Source organism: Setaria viridis, chromosome 3 (assembly GCF_005286985.2).
Source record: "Setaria viridis chromosome 3, Setaria_viridis_v4.0, whole genome shotgun sequence".
NCBI lineage: Eukaryota > Viridiplantae > Streptophyta > Magnoliopsida > Poales > Poaceae > Setaria > Setaria viridis.
Window position 1 is genome coordinate 16,594,746 of NC_048265.2, and position 20,498 is coordinate 16,615,243.

Here is a 20,498-nt window from a genome sequence, read left to right on the forward strand (position 1 = left end):
ACGGGGAGGACTGGAGGAGCCCTGGACCTGGAGCCGGAATTCCTGCCGGCCGGGGCCGTGACGTGGCGGGGCGACAAGAAGCAGACACGCGGGCGGACGCCAGAGCCAGAGCGTCCGGCGACGCGACGCGAGCGGAAGGCGATCGAATCTATAGCCGGGGGCGCGCTGACGGCCGCGTCCCCACCTCCCGCCCGCCAGCTCACTGCCAGCCACCCACCACCACCTCTCCCCTCACCGCCCGGTGAGCGCGACGCGTCCTCCTACCCCCCCAAGCAAATCCACACGGCGAAATGGAATTGGAGAAGCGGCAAGCAGCAAGTCAGCAACCCCAGCCGCGCCGCCGACGAACTCGGCGGATGACAATGCAATGCAGGTTGCGACATGGGACGAGCTCACGAACACGAGTGCAGAACCAGAGAAATGGAATAGAATGGATTTGATTGGATTTTTACATGGTGGTACTATTATTTTCCCTTTTGATGGCGGATAACCAACTCTTTTTCCTTCCTAAAAGGATGCTGCGTTTTTCTTTTGTTTTTTGCAGCTCAATCATATCTTCTTCAATCTTCACCTCTCTCCCTCTCCCCCCTCCCAGTGTACAGATTCTAGCAAAAACCCAAATGCAAAAAGAAGAAGAAGAGAAAATAAAAGCAAGAGCAAAATTGAGCACAAGAAAGAGGAACGGCAATGGGCTAGCGTCCGGCCGGATCTCATACCAGACGTAGCGGAAGTAGGAGTAGGTACACCAATGCTATACACCACCACCCGGCTACCCGCGACGGCGCCGGAGCGGACGCCTTGTCGTAGTCCTCCTGCCCGCCGCCGCGGAGCGCGGGCGGGGAGGAGAGCTTCGTCGGCGGCGTCCGCGCGCTCTCGGAGGCCTGTGGGGCTGTCGCGGCCGGCGGGGGCGAGGACGCGGCGGCGGTGGCGGCGACGATGGAGGAGTCGCCGCCGTCGGTGCGGGTGAACATCTCCTTGGGGAGGAGGACCTTGGAGACGGCGAAGACGGCGACGGGGTTCTGGTCGAAGACGGTCCGCGTGATGGTCGCCTGCACGACGCCGGTGTCGATGGCGACGGAGCCATTGGAACGGGTGATGTTGAGGGTGAAGCGGCCGGCGTTGCTGAACTCGGTGGCGAGCGTGGGCTGGACGGGGTTCACGATCGACTCCAGGGACCCCAGCGGGTAGTAGGAGTGGAGCACGTGAAAGCGGAGCACCACGGCCTTGCGGTCGGCGGGGAGGGACTGGAGGCGGTCGCCGGCGGGGAGTCCCGCGAAGGCGTCGTCGGTGGGGGCGAACACCGTGATCCCCGCGCCGCGCTCGTCGGCCTCGAACTCGTCCGCCACGCCGGACGCCTCGAGCATGGACGCGGCGACGTTGAAGGCGCGCGCGTCGGCGAGGACGCGGGTGATGTTGACGGCGGCGGGCGGGCGGGACTCGGACGCCGCGAGGTCGAACCCGGAGGGCACGATGAGGCCGGTCACCGCGAGCACGCTCAGGTTGTAGGGCACCGCGGTGATGGCGCCGAGCACGGTGGCGTTCGACCCCGCGAACGGCGCCGGCGACCGGACGACGGCGAGCGAGGCGCCCGCGGTGGTGACGTTGACGGCGCCGAGGTCGGCCGGGGCGCGGCCGGTGGTCTGGAACAGCGTGGTGACGAGCTTCCCGGAGGCCGGCAGGCGGCGGAGATCGGCGGGGGCGAGGTACTCGAGGAGGACGTGGTAGCGGAGCACGTCGGCGAGGTCGGCGCCCGACGCGGCCGCGAACGCCGACGGCGACTGCGGGAGGTTGCCGTTCGGGACGGCTAGCAGCGTCAGCGACGACCGCCCCGCGAGCTCCGCCAGGACGGGGCTCGACGCCAGCAGCCGCGTGAAGTCGGCGAGGTCCGGGAACGCCGACAGCACGCCCGTCACGTTGACCGCGACGGCCCCCGGCTTCGACGCCGCCGCCGCCACGGCGGTGGCGAGCAGCGCGACAGCCGCCGCGAGGTGTACGAGGCGGGAGACTGGAAGGATCTGTCTCCGCATCTCGCCGCCAGTGGAGCTGAGCGAGCCGCTCGAAGGGTGGGAGTGAGTGAGGTGGTGGTGAAGCTCGAGATGCGGGATGGTGAGCGGAAGGAATGAATATTTTATTTCCTTTTTGTCTGTTCAGCGCCCTTTTTTTGCAAGGAAAAATCGCGGAGCGTTTTGGCTATTTTATCCGGGATATTTGGGGCTCGTTGGCAAAGTTTCTGTGCTGCGCCCGTGTGCCGCCACCCGCCAGCGCGCTGTGTGATTTGCGTTGCGAGGAAATTAATGGCGGTGGAGGCCGGGTGGGTGGCTTGGTCTGTAGCGGCAGCGAGCAAGGCTGGCCAGCTCTAGCGCAACAATGCACGACCCCGCGGTTCCTGATATGATAACTTTGCTATTCTCTGTTTATGCTCCAACAGTTCTTCGAATAATTTTGATCACGATGTAGATGCACAACCAAGCTCATCAGACCTAATGCTTGCCACTTGCCAGTGGTTTTTTTTGGCTACTTTCGTGTTGCACCCACTTGTTGAGACAACAGAACCGAGCCAACAGTTGCTTGCGTTGCGTATGCCATGTTCTATGTTTCACAGTGGAGCGAAGCTCATCAAAGTCCAGAGTGCTTACGAGACAACGACGACAAGGGTGACAAATGAGGTGGTGAGATGCTGTAGCAATGAGGCTGCCACAGAGAGCTACCCTAGCCCATCGCCGCAAGAAAGTGGCACTTGTGAACGATAGGTTGGTGATCATTGGAGCCTTGGAGGTAAGAGTGGAAAGTGGAGGAAGAAGACAGCAGAGACGAGAGCCAATGTTTGCGTGTGACTATGTAAGCTAGAAGAAGAGACAAAGAAGGGGAAAGAACAAAGGAGATTTTAGGAAGTGAATCGAGGGGAAGAAATCACATTGGAGCCGCAAGCCTTTGAGAGGGGGAAAAAAAAGGGCTGACAGAGCGCCGTGCCATGCGGATGTTATGTAGGGGGGCAATTATCAAATCAAATGATAGGTAAGGGTTATACAGTGACATGGCATATGAGATTTCTCTTATTGCTCTCGCAAAAATTTCAGTGACAGGCAAGCCCGGGTCATGTGGGTCTCGCTGACAGGCAGGCGTTAGTTAGGTCACTCCATTCCTGCACGAGAATGGTAAGCATACTGATAGGTTAACTAAAACAGGAGTTCAGGACAGTTTACTCCGATAAAGAAAAAAGACAGTACTTGATCCCAACAGCGCCTGCCTCAATGCCTTCGTATGACGTAAAAGACATGGCCATTATCTCTTGGATTTGTTTTACCTTTTTTGCCAATATACCTACTGTGTGTGTGTGTGTTGGGGGGGGGGGGGATCACTGACACAACATATACAAGTAATATCAATGTTTGGAAAAGAGGGGCTTTGCATAAACTGCTTCGTTCTCGTTGGATGCGGTGACGACAGCAAACAAAGTGGACTAATGATCGTTCCTTCCTAATCAGCTAGGAATCAAGTATACTCAAAATCATTATGTATATGCTCTCTCAAATGGTCACAATTTTAAAGTATCCTCAAGTATAAATTTCCAAGCTTGTTAAGTCAAATGCCCCATATTGCACATCAACCAACTTTGGTAAAATTAGCTACATATAAATATATAATGCTATAATTATGCAATACATCGTAAAATAACATCCAATGTGATGATTCCAAATGAGGCCTGAGGCCACATGGTCAATGACACAATCAATGCTATTTCCCAACTCACATGATGTATGTAACTACTAAGGAACTTGCCCCCCATCATGTTTAGGTCCACAGCAACATAAAAGCAGCAAGCTCTCACCCAAATATATAGGTTCAGTAATGCATGACAGTAAAACTGCAATATGCTAAGTCATAAACCTGCTCTCACCTAATGTAAAACTTGATTTCAATTGCCATTTTCCTTCATAAATTTGTTTGAGCTGATGGGTTCCTTCAAGATGTGGGTTTCAAGTAAAACTGCCAAATTTCGAAACAGAGATTTTTTCTTACCTGTCATGAACACATTAGCTTCCTTCCACTGAATGAAACAGTGTTGCCTCCATCCAAGATTCCCACCCAACCATTGATGTTGCATGTGGGCTACTTCGATGATCAAAGCTTTCTGTGCTGATGCTGATGCAGTTAATGTTGTGCCTAAAACAGAATGAAATCAGAAATAATAGCAGTGAAGCAAAGGATTGATGTACCTTACCTGAAGCTCACTCTCAGACGCCTGATCATCATAATGACAATTACAAAAATCACCAATAAGCAGCTTTCGAAGACATGCTGCAAATAAGCAAATAACTTGCCTCTATAATGACAAAGCAAGAACCAAGTGCCATTTGGCAGTTTTTATTGTTATAGTTGTGAATAGAAGTGTCAGAACAGTTACAACAGCGAAGACCTAGCTGACAGAATACAGGGAAACTGTTGCAGCAATCCCATTTTTTGAGCAACATGAGAAACAAAGAAATTTACAATGTCTGTCTTCCATTCAAAATTTGTACATGATGACAGACTGCTAATGAACCATGTACAAGAGCAACACTACCCTAAACCGTATGATACTTCATTGACAATGGATAGTAGCCTACTGGTGTTAGATCTGCTGTTGAGGTTTATAGTCAGTCGATGTATTGTTAGCATCATGGTTGATCTACTACTCCACAGAATCTTGGGGTATCCACGTTGGCACATGCTATATAAGGAAAAACGACCACCGGGAGAACAAACTTCTGTCCAATGCTGTGGCAAGAATGCCTTGCAGATGAAATAATGAAGGGCCGCACAGCACATGAAGAATGGTAAAATTAGACTGAATGCCGGAAATAATAGGGTCAGCCTATGGAATTGCGATTATGAGGTACTAACTATCTACTGTGTTTGGGTTTTGAGTGTTCTGTTCTGTTCAGGCGGCACATGCAGTCAGGACATGGGAAGGTATATATAGATTCATTTGGTCTTTTCATTTCAATCCCTTTAGTATCACTGTGTGCTCTCATGTTAAGCAAGTGCCGTTTCAATGACTTCCACCTGCAGATAAATGGAAATTGCGATTTTAGCAACCTAGAATGCAAGTTTCAGTGCTTAGAACCCAAACTAAAGCAAAACAACACTATGTGCATAGAGTATCATCATACCCAATTCGTTGGTTATCAAAGAGTACGGCAAGCCTTCTTTTGTCTGGTTTAATTGTTTTTGAATGTCCACCATTCAAGTATCTCCTGTGACCCACAAGGAAATGTGGAAAATTTCCACCTTGTGTGGTCACAAAAACTTCACTTTGGGCACAAACACTATAGTCAATAGCAGCCATCCTTGAGGAGAAATTCTGGTAATAACGCGTCATTTCAGAACAATGAATGTACAGGAATACAGAAACAAGAAAATATCTAATCCTATAATTCCTACCTTGAATGGAGCAAGTTCCTCTTCTGATGCCAGAGTCTCTTTTGTCTGTAGGAGAGGAAACATTTCAAGAAGAGGAGCCATGTTCTTCTCTGCTTTGTAAATCTTTCCAGATGCCAAAAAGATTGCAGTCTTATTGCTGAAACCCATTCCACGAAGCATTAACCCAACCTATACATCATAACATAAGCATCTAAATCCTCAAGACAAATTCTGCTGTGATCTTAAATGAATCTGTTTTAAACTGAGTAGAAGACATGATTAGAGCATAGACCAGCAAATGTGCTTGAGGACAAATTTCTGAAATGTCACTAACAGCAGTTCAGCTTCTGATATTAGATACAGACATACCTCCAAAGGTGTTAGAGGACATTTTCCATTCATTCTGATCACTCCAGGCCTTATTACCCGTCCTCTCTTAGTAAACTTCCCCCTCCAACCTATTTCTCTGGCTGCATCCATTTCCTTCTTCTCCTCATCACCACCATCATAAACACAACATGAGAAAGCAACCATATCCTGCAAAATAACAATTAGAGATGCCGCAATTAGAGATGTTCTCTTTTTGGTTGTTAGTCGTGTTTTTATTGTTTAGTCATCTTGTTTTATCTTTGCGCCACTAGGGGTTGTACGAGTTATCTAGACTCCTTTTCTTCTTAATATAATGATATGCAGCTCTCCTGTATGTTCGAGAAAGAAAAAGGTGGTACAATTATTTCAGAACACTAGCAGCATATTAATACATTATGCATCAAGAATAAAATACACGATGGTGGGTCCCTGGTTCCCAAACATTATAAGCATCAAGGTTCATGAAAGAGATCCAACCTCCTCAAAACGAAGATGCACTGAAATATATTTTCCATCGCTTTCAACACTTCTCTCTCTCATTCTAGAAACTAAGGTTTCAGACAAAGACACAATTGGCTTAGAGAATTTTAAGGCTTCAAAATTTGCCAAGCATCTCAGCCGTTGAACAGCAGGAGGTGCATCAAATGAGAGTCGATTGGCAAAAGGAGAAATCCTGATGAATCTGCACTATAGAGCATAGCATCAGAAAGAATCATGTTATAATTGAATTGAGCACCTCATGATACTTAACAATATAGAAACGAAATTTCCAAAAATGGATGCAATCAGCTCGACTCCAGTAGTGTCCCTGTAAACAGACAAATGGTTCCACCAATGTCTGCATCTATTCACATTATTAAAAATATTTGTAAATATAAAAGGGAGTGTCAACAATTCAATTCCTTGAAACGTGGCATCGCACAAGCCACAGACCACAGAAACTTTTGATGGCAAAGAAATGAAAGAATTGGTCAAGTCTAGAACAAATTCAACAGGATACGGTTGATGAGAAACGCCGACCAACATCAATGATTTCTAATGTAGGATGTCCTACATAAATTAATCAATATCATAGTGAGTGTAATAGAAAGGTTACATGTACAGATTCCCATGTCAAGTCTAAAATATTCATATCCAGCGAACTAGCTGTGCATCTCTGAATTCTTCAGTAAATAATACTCCCTCCGTCCCTTTCTCCTCGGTCCACAGAGAAAAAATGTAGGACTGGTGCCGACAGTTCATCACGGAAGAAAGAACTCACAAAACCGGGATTCCAGGCTAACAATCTGAAGCGCATGGATAAATCTTAAAATTATGACGTTTAAACTAGCTAGCTTGTCCTACACCTCATATATTTGAGAACGGAGATAGTAGTAATCAGATACAGAGGTTCTGCTAGCAATTATTTTTTAGGCCGAGGTTGTGTTACCAATTAAAGTTATAAAATTTGGATTATTAAACTAGTTAAATCAAATGGAAGGTAAGCAATTGATGCAGGATATAAATGAATTCATAAATAATCATAAAGCACTTTATAACCACGTTCAACATAAGCAACTGTAAATTAAAGAAACAATAACTGAACTGTATTTAAACTCACCTTTCTTCAATTAATTTAGGAAGAACAACATCTTTGTAATACTGAATACGTGCCCAAGCCTTTATCTTGAAATTGAAAACATTGCTGAGATTGTGACCAAACCGCTCCATTATAAAGTCAGGAATCTTGTCAACTACTCGAACATCATTTTGTAGACGTTGTACAAAGTGGTCTTTATCATAGATATCACTGAATTTGCTGTATCAAAAAATGAAATGTCAGTTGTTAATGCAATTTACAAGCAGAAAAGTTAATACTGGTAGGTGGTCTTTTCATCAGCTAACAAGAAGCTAAATCTCATAGTCCCCAGAAATGATCAATTATATTTACACAACCAACAGAGTTGTCAAAGAACCTGAACAAAGTGGAACAGCTCAATAAAAGGCAGAGTCATCCAACCAAGTGCAAAAGCATATGGCACCCAACAATAGGTACAGCAATTCAACCATTGAAAATATTGTATGCAGTTTATCCTCCTAGAATCTATAATTATTTTCGAAATTTCTTAGCGATAATAACTGCAATTCAGTTAATGAAGCCAAGTTTTCCCATTATGACATGCAAACATGGACAACTAATACCAGTTTTTGGTCCTTTATGATGTGATATTTGTGCTGGCAACAAATACTCCCTCCATACCAAATTATAGGTCGTTTTGACTTTTCTAGATTCATAGATTTTGTTATGCACCTATATATACGTTATGTCTAGATTCATAGAAAAATCAATGAACCTAAAAAAGCTAAAATGACCTATAATTTAGGATGGAGGCAGTAGCAACAGAGTGCACAAGCAACTTAAGATCTACATGATTTTATGCATTGTGCAGAGAGATGGAATGATGTTTCTGGTTCCTTCTAGAACTAACTCAGCCTTACTTGGCATTAAACTATAATAAAAAATGTTTAAAATGAAAATAAAGAGATGATAATGAAGCAAAGAAAAAAAAGAGTGACTTTAAGATTCTAGAAACTTTAAAACTCAAACATTACAGTGTTCTGCAAAGGTAACTTCACAAAAAATGAAAGATGGTTCCTTGCATTAACATCAAACAAGATCAACATGCATACTAGAAGAAAATGCTATGTTATGGTTTTACACAATGAACCGAGGGATACTAGAAGAAAATGGTATGTTATGGTTTTACACCATGAACCAAGGGAAACCTATTTAGTTTACAGGAGTTCATGGTATAGGAGATGGGCATGTGTTGTTTTGTGTTGTGTGTGTGTGTTGGGGGGGATGGGGGGGGGGGGGGGGGGTGCAGACCTAGGATCCCTCCAGATGCTATGGAAATGGAAATTTGGGATGACAAGAGTAGCATTCAGAAAACCAGCAATCGCGACTGCGTTGCATATCTGAAAAATAGAAAAACAAAAGAAAGAGAAGCATGAGTTAGTACCTCAAGATACCAGTTAATAAATGATTCTAAAATATAAGAAGTTATAAGGAACCACTGAGTAAGGTGACTACCGATGTCCTTTGTTGATTTAAACCACCATTTGCCTCAACATATATGTAACCATTTGATTCAGGTAAACCTAACAGAAGTTTCGGAATATATTATGAGTGAGAGAGATAAAGAGAGTAATACAAGGAGAAGATGCAAGTTTTCTAAACACAAGTCCTTCCAGTCACAAATAAAGAAAGTGATGTTTGCGCCTTTACATAGTCATATAATGGCACTTTCATTAACTACTAAATTGTAGTATGTCCTGAAAAGGTTTTCAAAATGTGATACTATTAGGGTAAATTTTATGAGATATTTACTCATATTGTTTCCATTTATCCAAATAACCTGTCCTGTGCCAAATTAATATGGCTTAAATACTCTATACACCTTGACTTTAATAAAAGAAACACTGGAGGGAGAAAAATATTCTTATATTAGGAAGATGATCAGTTAGCCATCAATAAACACTTGTCAATTGTATGTAAAAATCATACGCAATACTTAGAGCTTGTAAGTTTTATTATAAACTCATTAGTGGAGCATAATAAGCAATAGCAGATCTCATGTTTGCAGTTTACTAGTAAGAATGTGCACGGCAACTGGACATTTGCTAAAAGCAAAACATAAGACCATGTAAAATAACTTCTGTAATGATTCAATACAAGAAAGTCTTCCATTCACAAATCTGAATATGTTAAGGGCTTCACAAAATTACAATATACACATCAGAAAAGAAACAAAATAACCTAAATTGTATCAAAGACACATTATTAGTACCCCAGAAGAAGACATATTAGAAGGAGCAATAGAAACTACAAATGCACAAAATCTGCACAACTGATGTATCATATTTGCAGGAGTCAAGACAAATGGAGGAGCAGCAGGAAAATGCCATACTATTTGTCCCATTGTTTATGCAGGGCTGCCATGTGCCACCTTTGTAAGTGTGCCTCCATACAGTTGCTAGCTAGAAAAATATGACAATGTGAGAACAAGAAGCATGCATGCAACATTAATACAAATTAAGAAGCTGGAAATTAGGCCGATGCACAACCCCCCCCCCCCCCAAAAACACACACACACACACACACACACACACACACACACACACACACACACACACACACACACACACACACACCGACATGGCGACATCCATAAAGGACCATGAAAAACATGCAACAGACGATTAACTGCATAAGTGCATGACCTTTTTCTATATCATTCCTGGACATTACCTTGCCATGCAGTTAGGATCCTTTGCAGGATCAGGATATTGCAATGAAATGTGTAAATAGACGCACATATATACTCGATGTGCTTGTTCCAATGTTCCTATTCTTATTCTACTTGACATGAGAAAACGGAGGGCCTGTGATGAATTTGATGTTTTTGAAATTCATTTCTTTTCACCCATACTTACATCTGATCAATTAAATTTCATTTGTTTGTACGTGAATCCACAATTTACATTGTTTCATTGAGGACATAATACATGGATGTTATAGGTACTTGCAAGTGATACATGAATAAGTAATGGTGAAGATGACAGCAAAAGAGATGCGGAACACTTCAAACACCAGAAATGCAGGTGAAGTTTGCTTGTTGTGCTGTTACTGGAGCATCTTGATCATGAGACTATCATGTTTGGTTTCAGGTGTCGCATGATTTTCTTTTCATAATATCCAATTGTGCACGTGAATGCTATTTCTTTATTAGGAGCAATAACATTCTCCATGATGAGGACTTGAGGAGGACAAGCAAAATCATTGCAACGAAATGTACTGGTGGTTCGCGGAGCATCTGGCTTAACAGCACTTTATAAGAGCTAGTTTGATGAACACAGAAACTACACCATCTCTATTTCAGAGCATAGGGCAGGATAGCACATACCCCTGTACTGCACTAATTTTATTAAACCAACCCATAACCAATAATATTTTAAGACACCTGCTACCCTGGACCAAGTTTCAGAACATGAGACAAAATGGTTGTTCCTGTCATCCCATGAAGCCATAGGAATCGCACAAACAAGTAGATAAGTAAATAATAACCATACTAACCCCACGTTTCTACTGCCATTCCCTGCTATTGGACGAAGACCAGGTGCCAATTCTAATTGATCAGCACAATAAAATAATCTAAACTGTTATCAGTCAACTAAGCGCACAGTACACCATCTCAGCTCGACCAACACATAAGCAAAAGCATTGCGCACCAAGCCCAATCGCTACGCAGTTAATGGTCAATACGGCCAAGCATTTGTGACCAAACTGCGAGCCCCACAAACAAAATTGAAACGCGGCAGCGAACGTGCAAACAGGAGGGAAGGACTGACCGCGTCGGTGGAGTTGTCGGCGTCCATGTCGGCGCGGAGACGCGCGTACAGCTGCGGGCTGCGGTACACCGACCCGGGCGGCTGGCGCGCGATGATCCGCGGCACGGCGTCGAGCGGGAGAGAGCCCATGTACAGCAGCATCGCGGCGACGTAGAGCAGCGGCGCGAAGAGGAACACCGCCTGCCTCCGCAGAAGCGCCGCGAGCACCGCCCTGGCCGCCCTCCGCGCCGCGCCCCCGCCCCGCCCGACCCCCGCCCGCGCCGCAGCCGTCGCCGAAGCCGCGGTCCCCGGCGCGCCCCTCGCCGGGCCTCCCCCCTTCGCGGGCGCCCGGCTGCCCCCTCCGGCGCCGCTCCCGGCCTGCGATGGGGACGACGGAGGCGGAGGCGGGGACGGCGCGCCCGCCGCGCCAGGCGCGCCGCCGAAGCTCCCCAGGCGGATGTACGCCTGCCCCTGCATTGTGTCGGGGCCCCCTCCGGAGATAGGTTTAGAAGGGCTCGCTCCCCCCGAGCGTGATCGCTGCCGGCCGCGCCGCGCAATGGGGGCGAGACGCGAGGAGGGGGCGGAGGAGGAGGTGGTGGCGCGTGTACAGGCGAGCGAGCGGGAGAGAGTGCGCGGCGCGTGACCCAGCGCGGGGTGGCGTCTCGGTCGCGGTCGCGCCCGGGCACGGGTACTGTAATACCAGTACGAGCTCGAGTCGCGGGACTCGGGGTCGGCGGGTCGTTTCGCTTGGGCTTTCAAAAAATCGCTTGGGCTTTTGCCGTTGACGCGGGCGCTTGCTGATGCGGTGATGCTGATGGGGAAGATGCGATGATCACGTGACGTGTTGCGCCAATGGAGTCAACCGGACGTACGCCGTGTTTCAGGGGCCTTGATAGGAGAAGCCGTGGACAATTAAGCAGCAGTATGCTAAGCCTAAGCATCAGTCTACACTACTATAACCGTTGTAGCAAGCGAAAATAACGAAGGTTCATGTCAACATCATGGGGCTTTGTGTTGTAGTATGTGCACCATGTGCCTTGGCTACTTTAGAAGTTTAGTATCTAGATCTGTAGATGCAATTCTATTCTTAAAATGGCGTCACGTCAAAGGATCGACTAGGCACTAGACTGAAGAAAAGGATTGATGTTTTTCTTCATGCCTCAAGTTGCCTCCTTGCATAAACGGCAAAGGTGCGTTACTGTTTTTACAAGCGGTGCTGCCGCGCGTGCTATTTCTCCGTCTTCTCGATGGTGGTATCAAGATCGCAGGGCATGTTAATGGCTTGAAATGAAACTATATAACGGGACACAACAAGGTCTAAACACAAGATTTATAATTGTTCATAAATTGTATAGTACCTACTTACACCACTAACAATCAGGAGCCCGTCTAGCTCAGTCGGTAGAGCGCAAGGCTCTTAACCTTGTGGTCGTGGGTTCGAGCCCCACGGTGGGCGATTAATTTTTTTTTTGCCTTAGTACTAAAATGAGAACATTTGCTAGATAGATAATAGGATCGTGTAAATTGTTCAGCTCGTGAAAGTGAAACTTCACAATACTTCATTACCCATACAAAATTAAAGGTAAAGCACAAGATATTCCCAAACTTCATGGTGCAGCCTGGGAAGTTCCGCAAAGAGAACATTTCAGAAACGCTTTCTCATAGTTCTGCAACAAAGAGCAAGAGGTATTCCCAAACTTCATGGTGCAGCCTACGAAAAGTTCAGCAAAGAGAACATTTCAGAAACGTCAAGGAGGAGCAACTCGTTGCTCCATGCAAAGTAGCAGCACAACTCCTATAATTAGTTGTTCAAGTTCAGCTACAATTCTACAAAGACCACTGAAAGGCCAAAGGTGGCGATCTAGTTGAAAGAAGCAGCTGGACGTTGCCTGTAAGTCATCAACACAAGATTGAACTAACTTCACCGGCATGCGGCATCACAACAAATTACAGTACAACATCCATTTTGGTGATCTTTTTTTTTCCTGCGGGAAATACGCCACAAGGGGCATGTTACTCCATTACTCTGGAACACATCAATTTTGGTGATCATTTGAAGATTCCAGAGGCCGTCTTCCTCAGGATGTCTTGGACCTACAAGAGCACAATGACGAAAACCAAAGGCGTTACAGGTTCTATGTAACTGGACAAAAGAATATGCTATAAGAGGCCAGAGATGCACGCCTTAAGAGACTGGGCACAAAAGTTACCTGTTTTGATGAGAGGCCGATATTTTCCAAATCCACAAGCTGGACAATCAAATTGTGTTAGAAGGTCATTTTAAACATCTTGGTTCTTTTTCCTTTTTTTCTTTTGAAAAGAATAACATCTATATTATTTCGTAGTCTACAAAATCTTACAGTTTTGAATGGTCTTGGTGACTCCTCCCGTAATTCCAGAATATATTCTGCTCTCCTCGCACCAATTCCCTAACAAACAAGCAGGGAAGTTATTCAGAAGAAAAGGCTGAAATAACAGTGATCAAAATACTCTAAGATGAAAGGATCATACTTTCAACTGTTGTAACTCTTCCCTGCATTCATAGGTAAAGGAAGAGAACGTTAGAATGAAACTGGAAAAAAGGCTGAATATTTTTGAGACATGAATCAGTCTAAGAACAGAAAGTTCATGTACCCTACTAGATTAACAAGCCCAATAGTCAGAGTTTGTTTGACGAGAAAACCATAGAGAATGGCAGGATTCCAGCTGAAGTGTCATAACGAGAAGAAATGTAGCTTGGCCTCTCATTCAAACCAACACCTAGGGGAGCAAATAACTGGAACTAAAAACTAGGAAATCACATAAGCATCCCAAATGCCAGGCCACGTTTGCAAAGGACCCTTAGTTAATTTGTGGTGTTCGCACCCCCACAACTGACATGTCCATGTTGATTTGTAAAGGTTGAAGCTAGAACCAAAGCTAGACAGCCATGTAATGCATGACAGTTTTTCAACAATAAGTACTGCATCAGCCACGTCATGCATGTATAAAGCCAAGAACCTGCAAGAATCAGGAACACTGGAGCGCCAAACAAAAGGTTGAAGAATTGCACTTACTTGTTTCCCTCGTTTAAGAAGTCAAGGTACTGCTGAACAAGAGCTTCCTGAAAAGACATAACATCAACTGCTAAATCTTGCGTGCTCGAGAATTTTTTTTGCTAAATCTTAAACTGTAGCAAATCGCTGGTCTATGGAATGAGAAGGGGGACCACAAACCTTTAGGTTAGACCCTAGTGCATTGAATTTATCTAGTGGTGTTGCACCAGGAATCTTCTCGACTTTTGGTGTTTCTATTGGAGTTTGGGGCTCCATGTTTGAAGAAATCGGCGAAAGAGCTTTCCTGAGAGAAGCTTCATGCTTTTCTTTGCATGGAGTTACTGAAGGAAGCACTGCTGCATAAGACTTTGCACATCAGACTCATACATGATAAACAAAGTACACATGAAAAAAAATCTCACAGTTTGCTGTGAGTAAATTGCAAGCAGCTTTCATATTTTTATTGATTATAGATAGTCTTGGTTTCTTGATTTATTTAACTTTGTACATATGTAACCACTATTTTGAACAAATACAATACTCTCCTGTTTTTTTTCTAAAGTACTCCCTCTGTCCCAAATTATAGGTCATTTTGTTTTTTTTAGATTCATAGAGTTTGCTATGCACTTAGATATACCCCATGTCTAGATGCATAATAATATCTATGCATCTAGAAAAGTCAAAACGACTTATAATTTGGAATGAAGTACCTTTCTTTGGTGTATTTACTTCGTTCTGCATGTGCTCCCATGGTATGTTTTCAATGGGTACATGGACTTCTGGTTCTGGATCAAAAAGTATCCTGTGCAGCAGAAGACATAGAAATTAGAAGTTAAGAACTATGTATGGTTCCATGTAGTATTTAAAGAGGAAATGATCAGAAATACTAACTTCTTAATTTTACCACTATCTTGATCCATTGCCTTGGCTCTACACGAGATTCTGGAAGACGCTGGTTGCTTCATATGGCTCACAGAAAATGAAGTTTTGCTGGCGGTTGGGGAGAAAAGACCATCCATTCTTTGGATGCTCTTTGTTTTCCCCTTTGATTCCAACCATGCTCGCAATTTTGCTTCCATATCAACCTTGACCTTAGGAGTTTCTTGCTTGCTTGCTGAGCATGTGAAATTCCCAACATGCCGTGATCGTGCAGCCAAACTTACTGTGTTGACTGACTCCTGATATTCTGCCGGATTCTGCAACAACAAGAAACAATTAGCAAAGTTCTACAATATGAGACATGCGTTAAAATAATAAAATAAGGTGTGGAAAAGTCACCAGGCATGCTATCATCACAGAACGGCTGCTGCCTCCTAGAGAATCTTGTAGTATGCGGGTCAATTTGCTCTCTCTATAGGGTATTCGGAGCTCATTCTTGTTTAGAGCTGAAATTACATTGGACAGTGCAAACAATGACTGGTTGATCTTAGCACTTTCTTGAAGGCGAATCCCCTCATTGAAAGTCCTTCTATTGTCCTCGCTACCTAGAGACGACAATCAAGCATGGCATGAGGTAAACTAGAAGGATAAAGCTTAAGCATGTGTGGCTCCATCCAGAGAGACGTACCAGCCAAATCGATGAGGTTAAACTTTCCTTTGACAACATCAGCGCTGACCCTGAGAGAGAGTACAGCGTGGCTCCGACTGGAAACGTCGTTCAGTCCAGTATGGGCAACTTTTCTCCTCTGGACACCTATGGAATAGAGCTCCTGGAATTCCTCCATAGATCGCACGGGGACCTTGAACCATCAACGGACAACAGTAAGCAACAGGCTGAATTCCAACAAACACATTCAACAATCACCAAGCAGCATCACATTACCCAGCTTAAGCCCTTCAGCTGCATGTTGCCGTCTTTGTCATCCAATGCCATGACCTCCTTCGCTTTGGGCTCCAGCAGGTCATAGCACCGCTCCATGTACACCTCATAGTACGAAATCTCCACGGAGCACCATGTCCCAGTGCAGAGCGCCAGGACCGTCGAAGCTGCCAAAGGGATGAGCCCCGGAGAATCCTCCGTGCCCTGCGTGGCAGCCAATCAGCCAGGTTTCAGTGACAGGTTGTTTTGCCAACAGCGGCATTTCGTCAAACACATTGCAGTCAAGAGAATAGCAGGCACCTGCATCGTGTAGGTCTTGCCGCTGCCAGTTGCCCCATAGGCGAAAACTGTCGCGTTGATCCCCTCGAAGATGCCTGGGATCACTGCCCTGACCTCCCTATCGAATATCTGGTTGATGTCATCCTCTTGACCGAAGAAAGCATCCAGCCTGTAGTGCTCGCTCCGACTGCATAAATGGACCAGTACACCAAATCAACTAAGGAAGGACCATGAAACAAGTTAGAAGGCCCTCCACTCAATTAGCAAACAATTAGTAGCGGAACAACAAATTGCAGTTTGTTCTCGAGCAAACTATGTTAGAATGAATTTTCCGTAAGTACTTCACTGATTTCAGCCAATTCGCCGCTTCAGAAAAAACAAATTTCAGGCAATTTTGCTTAAATGGGTGCCAAAGTGTGACGATCTGAGATCAGCGCAGGCAGGACTCCGAGGGCCCCAATTCTTACGCTGATGATGGGCGCGCTGAGGAGGCGTACCTGGTGTGCTGGTCCTTGAGCTGGACGGTGACCTCGCCGCCGGGGTGGCTCCCGAGGAGGGAGATGCAGGGCGCCGTCGCAGATGTGGCCTCCGACGGGAGGAACGGGCGCACGCGCAGCACGACGCGCACCGGCTGCGAGGAGGGCGCGGCGGATCGAGCGGGTGCGGCGGCGGCCGCCATCGGAGAGGGAGGGTCACGCGGGGGTTGCGCGAGGCGGCTGGAGTCGGAGTCGGGCGTGTGGGTGTCGTGCGGTGCGACGACGAGACGAGGAGTGGGGAAGACGGCGACCGTTGGGGACGGGGGCCGTGGTGGCAGTTCGAATTTGAACACGGGTGGCGCCGTGGCGGTGGCGGTGCGTGGTGGATCAGGGGGAACTGATGACGGGCAGGCGTCCGCGTCACCTCGGATTCCGTTGCATACTTGCAATTGCAACGCTACCGGGCTACCGGCTGGCTGGCTGTCTGGGGCCTGGGGGGAGTCCAGCATCAGCATCCACCTCGGCACACTGGTTTGTGCCCAAAAAAAAGGTCTGACGAAAATTTGGCACGTCAAAAATATGGCCGGTGTTCGGTTGCCAACTTGCCATCCTGATTTTTGGAGTTGATTGGGTTCCAAAATTTATCCAACCAAAATCAAAGCATGTCTAAAAGTTTTGGCTACCGATTAGTCCATTACTAAGAAATTGGCACACCAATATTTTAAACCAAAGCAATAGCAAATCACTAGAAAGTTATTAAAACTCACAAAGGGGAAAAGTGTTGATTGTCATATTTTGGTGCTAAACCAAGTGAATACCAAAATTTTATATCCAGCTTTGGCATATCCTTATTTTTTGGTTGGGCAAAAATTGGAATCCAACCATGCAGAAATTTAGCGCCCCTAGGATATAGTCGACGATAGAGCCAAGGCCAAACGTGGGGGGGAGCAAATTGATTTGGCTAGCCGGCCAAAGAGCTCATGTGGCTGTGCCGTTTGGGCTATGAGTTTCTAACATTATGACCCGCAAATATACACTTTGCTGACGAGCATGCTCTTACAAGGCTACAAACGCTAGATGTGGATGTCATCCATTTTAATGTTTTTTAATCACGTATCGCGTGAAAGGAAATTGTATAAAATCATTGTTTTTGAGATTTAGTAATACAAAAAGAGGCTAAGAGACAAAAAAGGGCAAAACAATTATACAATGAGATCTAGCCACTGGGTCATGCAAATGTTGTGCTTGTTTGCTCATGGAACAACATGAGCAAACTCTTTCCTAAAAAAACTTTACCTATTAGAACTGTCAGCTGGACGCCTCTGAAGATTAAGACCCTATTTGTTTCCCACCTTCTAAAATTTTAGCTCCTAAAAAATTTTAGTCAGTTTTTAGTCCATGGTCTAAAGCATGTTTGGTTCCACCTCCTAAAACTGACTAAAAGCAATAAATGTCATGGCAAAATAACCATATTGCCCTCCTCATGCTCCTGCTCCTTCTTTGCCCGCATCCCCTCCTCCCGCTTCCCTGCACACACGCACCCTCCTCCCGCCGGCACCCCTCCCTCTCGCTGCCCCCGCCGACGGCGGTCGACGCCCTCCTTCCACCAGCGCCCCTCCCTTCTCTCCTTCCCCCGGCCGTCGCCCCCTACCCGGCCGCCGCGCCCCTCCCCTCCCCTTCTTCCCCGGCCACCACCCCCTCCCCTCCTCCCGCTGGCGCCGCCCCCTCCCCTCGAATCCTGGCCGCCGTGGCCCTCTCCTCCCCTTCTTCCCCGGTCCCCTCCCAGTCCTCCCTCGCCCGAATCTGGCGGGGGAGCGCCCGGACGGCCCGTGCGGCGATGCAAGGGAGCGGGGGCGGCGGGGGTGAGGTTGCCGTGGGGGTTGCCGTGCGGCGGCAGGAAGGACGCCGCCGGCGGGGGTCGGGCGGGGAGGGACGTCGGCGGCGGGCGGAATGGCGGTGAGGGGCTAGGCGGGAGGGAGGGTGGGAGAGAGAGGGGGGCAATAAACGAGGGGCAGTGGGGGTCCAGGATGAGCTTTATGAGGTTTTAGGAGGGGTGGATCTCCTAAAGAAATTGAAGCCTCCTAAAAGTTTTTAGTCACTTTTAGTCATAGTGTTTAGCTCCTTAGTCCCTTTTTAGTCACTTTTTAGGAGCTAAAATTTTAGGAGGGTGAAAACAAACAGGGCCTAAATCATTTCTCGCCATCTAGCTCATTTTTCACTGCAACTCTACTTACTTATGAAACAAAACTGAGAGGCCATTAGAGCAGGCCCAACACTCCATGCTGTCTGGGAGCTCTAGCCTCCACATCAGCACTAGCAGTAGCCTCGCAGACTATTAGAGAGTCTTGCAGGGGTAGCCGCTGCCTCATCTGACAAAAAGCAGAAGCACTTGACAAGCGCGCCTTGGGAACGGAGTGGAAGCCAATCATACGCCTGCGATGTGAGGTAAGTAGCCTTGGCAGTACCATGGGCGTTGGTCTGCGATGTGAGGTAAGTAGCCTCTAAGTCTTCAACATCTAGTTTTTTTTTTGAGGAGAATACAACCTGCTTGATTAGTTCACAGGTGTATAGGTGTTACAAACGCCCTCAGGCAGAGAAAGAAACCACACACGCCTACCATGCTCCATGCACGTCATAAACCGAGCCCCTAGCTAGCTTGTGAGCATCGTCGTTGGCCGCACGTCCTTCATGTACCACTTCGGCTGCTTGGAAGCCCTGCATCGACGTCCTGATCTCCCTGATGATGCGACCATGCTGGCCCATACCAGCCTCTCCAATGGCTCTGACAACATTGAGACAATCACTTGCTACCCTGATCTTTCCCAAGCAAAGGTCGTTAGGTAAAGCTAATCCCTCGCGGCACGCCATAGCTTCCAAGATCTCCGGGTCTACATAACCTTCCCAGGTTATTACCGCCCATGAAAGTTCCATTAGCATCCCTTGCTACTGCAGCCGTAGATGCCTTGCTTGAACTCTTGGCCACAACAGCATCTACGTTTATCTTCGCAAAGCCCTCAGGCGGTGCAATCCACCAAGGTATCTCGACCTTAGGTGTCGTGAGAGGCTTAACTCGATCCTGAGCCAGTTTGAGGTCTGAACAGAACCTATTGATGAAACAATGTGCGGACAATGGGCTCTAAAAACTTTCTTCATGGATTGCTTTCCTCCGCGAGTACCAGATTGCCCACAAGGTCACTGCTACTCGTGCCATTGCTTCATCTGAAAGAGTATGCTCATCACCTCCGCTAACCAACCCCTAGCTTCCTGCTCGGGTATCATGGACAAATGCTCAGCAATCTCCTCCTCTTCTAGCGCCCATACACACTAGGACGGGAGGCGCGCCTTGCCGCGCCCGCGCTTGCTACGCGCAGAAGAGCTAGGACGTGCATGGATCGGTTGGGATACTGGATACATGTAGAGAATCCTATAGAAGGGAGATATGGCACCAAATTTTTAGCATTTTTCACTGCAGAATTGAGATAATAATGAAAAAGTGGAACCCACCAAATAGGTGGGAAAATTGAAATAGATGGAACAAACCAAATTAAGTGTTCCCAATATTTCTTTTTTGTCAAATGAACAATGTTGTAGTAGACCAAAATTTTGGTTATCAAGGATAAATTGAGAATAAGGCCCGTATGGATACTCGCTGCTAAAGTTTAGCACCTGTCACATCGGATGTTTGGATGCTAATTAGAAGTATTAAACATAGGCTAATTACAAAACTAATTGCACGGATGGAGTCTA

The 20,498-nt window shown here is 46.5% G+C and overlaps 3 protein-coding genes and 1 non-coding gene across 5 annotated transcripts; 1 reads left to right on the forward strand and 3 right to left on the reverse strand.

Annotated features, from left to right (window-relative positions):
• Positions 1 to 405: 405 nt before the first annotated feature.
• On the reverse strand, positions 406 to 2,313 carry LOC117850869 (fasciclin-like arabinogalactan protein 4). The gene has a single exon (XM_034732752.2). The coding sequence runs from the start codon at positions 2,025 to 2,027 to the stop codon at positions 711 to 713; it is 1,317 nt and encodes a 438-aa protein (XP_034588643.1). The 5' UTR covers positions 2,028 to 2,313; the 3' UTR covers positions 406 to 710.
• Positions 2,314 to 4,340: 2,027 nt separating this feature from the next.
• On the reverse strand, positions 4,341 to 12,018 carry LOC117850868 (protein ESMERALDA 1). Its single transcript, XM_034732751.2, has 10 exons — positions 11,164 to 12,018; positions 9,723 to 9,792; positions 8,846 to 8,913; positions 8,642 to 8,730; positions 7,373 to 7,570; positions 6,250 to 6,454; positions 5,773 to 5,940; positions 5,425 to 5,592; positions 5,154 to 5,344; positions 4,341 to 5,046 (listed from the first exon to the last, which is right to left on the reverse strand). The coding sequence occupies exons 1-10, from the start codon at positions 11,617 to 11,619 to the stop codon at positions 4,884 to 4,886; spliced, it is 1,776 nt and encodes a 591-aa protein (XP_034588642.2). The 5' UTR covers positions 11,620 to 12,018; the 3' UTR covers positions 4,341 to 4,883.
• Positions 12,019 to 12,525: 507 nt separating this feature from the next.
• TRNAK-CUU (transfer RNA lysine (anticodon CUU)) lies at positions 12,526 to 12,598 on the forward strand. The gene has a single exon. It is a non-coding gene; the product is annotated as a tRNA-Lys (tRNA).
• A 265-nt stretch (positions 12,599 to 12,863) lies between these two features.
• Positions 12,864 to 17,102, reverse strand: LOC117851046 (kinesin-like protein KIN-10C). Of its 2 annotated transcripts, none has more exons than XM_034732947.2 (13): positions 16,773 to 17,102; positions 16,297 to 16,462; positions 16,000 to 16,200; positions 15,745 to 15,916; positions 15,456 to 15,661; positions 15,069 to 15,373; positions 14,888 to 14,979; positions 14,358 to 14,530; positions 14,199 to 14,245; positions 13,654 to 13,675; positions 13,503 to 13,571; positions 13,353 to 13,391; positions 12,864 to 13,236 (listed from the first exon to the last, which is right to left on the reverse strand). In XM_034732947.2, exons 1-13 carry the CDS (start codon positions 16,952 to 16,954, stop codon positions 13,192 to 13,194), a joined length of 1,719 nt encoding a protein of 572 aa, XP_034588838.1. In that variant the 5' UTR covers positions 16,955 to 17,102; the 3' UTR covers positions 12,864 to 13,191. The 2 variants fall into 2 exon arrangements, with proteins under 2 accessions (XP_034588838.1, XP_034588837.1); XM_034732946.2 differs by having other exon boundaries at positions 14,358 to 14,533; positions 16,773 to 17,100.
• Between the last annotated feature and the right edge of the window lie 3,396 nt (positions 17,103 to 20,498).